Below are 3398 nucleotides of genomic sequence, written 5' to 3' on the forward strand. Positions count from 1 at the left end.
AAAATATTTATGTAACATCAATATTTATTTCTGACAATTTTCGTACATATCAGTTGTTGGTTTTGGACCAGTGGTGTAGTAGTGTATGCCTAATTTTAAATTACTTTTATAATACACTGAAACTGCAATATCATGAGAACTTATTTCTTATTTATGTCTTAATTTCAAAAAAGAAAATATCCAAGTTTGATGCGTGGGAGTACTGCTTAGCATGATGTGCCCTGAGGAACACATTTGGCTTTTTTCCCCTTCTTTGCCTCACAAAATGTTGTGTACGGCTGGCACTCTGAAAAAGAACAATATAGAGAAAGTTAGCTAATCAAAGTCTTTTATAGAGTGAGATTGAAGAGATTGAAGAGTGAGATTGAAATCTTACCATCTTTACTGCAGTCTTTTTCATCATACCCATTCCCACAGTCATCTTTACCATCACACCAACGCTTAGTCAAGACGCATCGACCATTTCCACAATATCTTGTTAATGGTTTGCAATCTGAAAGTAAGAAGGAAGGACAGCAAAATATGTAATAGAGGTGGGTATTGTGAAAGCAAATTAGAAATTGGCACACATGATTCTTTGACCTACCCTCTGGAGTGCAGTTTTCCTCGTCTGAGTTGTTGTCACAGTTTTTGTTTCCATCACAGCGATCCTGACTCCATGTACACCGCATGCTGTTTCCCCCACAGTGGAAAGCACCACCTCTACAATCTGCAAGTAGAATTTTTCGTGTTATTTCGTGTTATAAATAACAGACGATTCCAAATCGTCATTTTCAGTTGTCTTAAAACCAAGTTTCTGGCACTCACCACTTTTGGCGCAGTTAGCTTCATCAGCTCCATTTCTGCAGTCCTTCCAGTGGTTGCACCTCTTGTCCATTGCGACACAGCCTCCATCCCCGCAGTTGAACTGGCCCTTCGGGCAAGCTTCGCAGAAAGTGGTTTAAGCGAACAAACCTCACCGAGGGAGAAAATATACTCTAGGTCTGAAGAGTTTACAGCAACGTACTGGTTGTGTCGGCTGGTTTCGGCCCCTTAGTCTTCGAGATGGCGGCGCAGCCCTTCTCGTCGGCACCGTTCCCGCAGTGGTCCGTGCCATCGCACTTCTTCTCGACCTTTACGCACCGGCCGTTTCCGCATGGGAACGTGTAGGACTGACACTCTGCGAGGGTGAAGACGTAAGACATGGGTCATTGCAACAAAACAGCACCGTGACCGGCCTATAATCGGGCCGGGTGGGGGCGGGGAAGTCCCGCGCGGGTGGACTTAGCTTAACTTACCTTCTGGCTTGCACTGCGTCTCGTCGTTTCCGTTTCCACAGTCGTCCTTGCCGTCGCACTTTCGGTTCTTTCGAACACACTTGCCGTTGCCGCAGTAGAAGGCGCCGAGGCCGCACTCTGGAAAGGTCATGGTCATTGGATCGTGCATACATATTGTTTTTGTGTACTCTGGGTTTTATGGTGGATATGAAACGCTGTGAGAAATTCGACCCATCTAGAAAAATGTCCCACGCGTGGTAAATTTATAAAAATAATGACACCTGAAACGCTGCTTGACATTCACATACATTGCCATTAATTTGGGGGTCCATGCCAGTTGCATGTAACCCTCATGTCAAAGGTATCCCCCAGGCGGGTCCTCACCGTTGGGCTTGCAGTCCTTCTCATCAGCGCCGTTGCCACAGTCGTCGACGCCCTCGCAGCGGTGGATCAGCTTCCGCACGCACTTGCCGTTGCCGCAGCCGAAGGTCCCAGTCTTACAGTCTGCAGGAGACGATAACGATGCATATCAATATGCACCATGGAAGGCGGCGGGGAGGGCCCATCCGCATCTGCAGAGCTGGGTACACTTTACATCACTTGTTTTTCAACTGGGATTGTTTTTAATACAAACCTTCCACTTTACAGTCGGACTCGTCCTTCTTGTTCTTGCAGTCGGTCCAGAAATCGCAGCGTTTCTCCTGGGGGACGCATCCTCCATCGCCGCAGTCGAAGGTCCCGGCGGGGCAGGCTGCACCGGAGGCGCAGGTTAAATGAATTAATTTTCAGACGACTTAAATACCCCGAGTCGTCATTAGCTAAGACACGAGTGTCCTTACCAGCCTCGGACAGGTGGGCGGCCGCGAAGACCGCCAGGAGGCCCAGCACAGCTCTGGACGGGATCGGCATGTTGCGAGACGACGGCGGCAGCATCAACTCGACTGATGTGAGCGGACCAGAGGCGGACTGCGGAAGGCAGTGGTCCAAGGCTAGAGGGAGAGGGATGGGAGAGAAGCCGTCTTCCCAAACAAGTCGCGGGGTCGGGTCATCGTGTAGGTCAAAGGGTCGCTCGCCAGGCCGCTCAACGATCGGCGCGCGTTCACGGCGTTCACCCGCGCTTGAAATTCCGAGTATTCATTGTTGTGATAGACTCATGACGCTTCTGATGTGAGAATAATTTTCCGTATCTCGTTTTCTTTTTGTTTCAAGATGAAGTGATCGGTTCCGCGAAGTGTGGCGTGGTCCGGCGGCGACGACACAAACATCAACATCAACAGCTGACCCAGGTCGCCGGGCGGAGCCGCCGGGAGGTAGGCAACCCATCCTGCACGCGCAGCGCCTGTCGCGCGGACGGAGTATACCCTGCGGATATCCCCACGCGCGGGGGAGTCTGTGCGGCCGCGACGCCAGATGGCGCCACGGCCGTCGTCTGGTAGCGGACGGCGCGGGTGTGTCGGTGACGTGGCGTCGCGCACTGGGCCAATCTGGGAAAACCGACAGCATCTATTTCGATGCATGTTCGATGTGATTGACTGACTCTGCGCGCCCGCGAGTCGCGGGTCGAGCTTATAATGTGTCGCATGTTGCGGGCCGCGAGCGAGATATCACGTACGCGCGGCGGGGGCGCGGCGGGCGCGGGGGGAATTCCCCGCGTCCATTGGGTCCATCGTCATCGTCTCTATGCGCGCTCGCCCGCCTTTTCCCCGCCTAGTGGCTCGTATGCGGACTCTCAACGGAGGCCGCGCGGGGCGGGGCGAGGCGCATCTTGGGGCAAATCCACTTACTGTTAGCCGTTTTAGCCCCGGGCACGGGACGTCGGCGTCGGGGGGTGGTGTGCGCGGGGGTCATATGGGGCTCACGAGGGAAGGAGTAGTAGGGGCGACTGAAAGAGGCCGCTCTGCTGCGTCCGCTCCGACCTCGCGCGCTCTCCACTCGTAACTAAATTCGCCTCCTCCTAGAAATTTCATAAGCAAGTCAGTGAGGTTGGTGCCGCTGCCGACTCAACTCAACCTTATCGCCGAGTTAAACGCATTTCGGGCGACGTTGGTGGGTTGGCGCAGCTAGTAGCCCAGCAAGGGCAGCAAGCAGTTACCGCTCCGGCCTCGCATCGGCGCCCGCTGCACACCGTCGTGATGAGAGCCC

The 3398-nt window shown here is 53.2% G+C and overlaps 2 protein-coding genes across 2 annotated transcripts in view; one reads left to right on the forward strand and one right to left on the reverse strand.

Moving 5' to 3' along the window:
- Positions 1–4: 4 nt before the first annotated feature.
- On the reverse strand, positions 5–2235 carry LOC113202055 (very low-density lipoprotein receptor). Its single transcript, XM_026416111.2, has 9 exons — positions 2096–2235; positions 1891–2007; positions 1641–1760; positions 1278–1394; positions 1007–1159; positions 808–924; positions 587–709; positions 377–493; positions 5–286 (listed from the first exon to the last, which is right to left on the reverse strand). The coding sequence occupies exons 1-9, from the start codon at positions 2187–2189 to the stop codon at positions 207–209; spliced, it is 1038 nt and encodes a 345-aa protein (XP_026271896.2). The 5' UTR covers positions 2190–2235; the 3' UTR covers positions 5–206.
- The window catches only part of LOC113202053 (protein big brother-like), a 42154-nt gene continuing 40919 nt past the window's right edge, over positions 2164–3398 (forward strand). The window contains exons 1-2 of the mRNA XM_026416108.2: positions 2164–2308; positions 2466–2566. Of these exons, the coding sequence (XP_026271893.1) occupies positions 2164–2308; positions 2466–2566 (246 nt within the window). The remainder of the gene's footprint in view (positions 2309–2465; positions 2567–3398) is intronic.

The sequence above is a fragment of the Frankliniella occidentalis genome, unplaced genomic scaffold (genome assembly GCF_000697945.3).
Source record: "Frankliniella occidentalis isolate FOCC.00 unplaced genomic scaffold, Focc_3.1 Scaffold226, whole genome shotgun sequence".
NCBI lineage: Eukaryota > Metazoa > Arthropoda > Insecta > Thysanoptera > Thripidae > Frankliniella > Frankliniella occidentalis.

Bases quoted from the DNA above. Each gene is read 5' to 3' on its own strand.
- LOC113202055 (XM_026416111.2), bottom strand. From the start codon at position 2,189: ATGCTGCCGCCGTCGTCTCGCAACATGCCGATCCCGTCCAGAGCTGTG. The intron at 2,008-2,095 runs GTAAGGACACTC...CCTCCGGTGCAG, and splicing joins CGCCCACCTGTCCGAGGCTG to CCTGCCCCGCCGGGACCTTC. The intron at 287-376 runs GTAAGATTTCAA...GTTCTTTTTCAG, and splicing joins AAAAGACTGCAGTAAAGATG to AGTGCCAGCCGTACACAACA.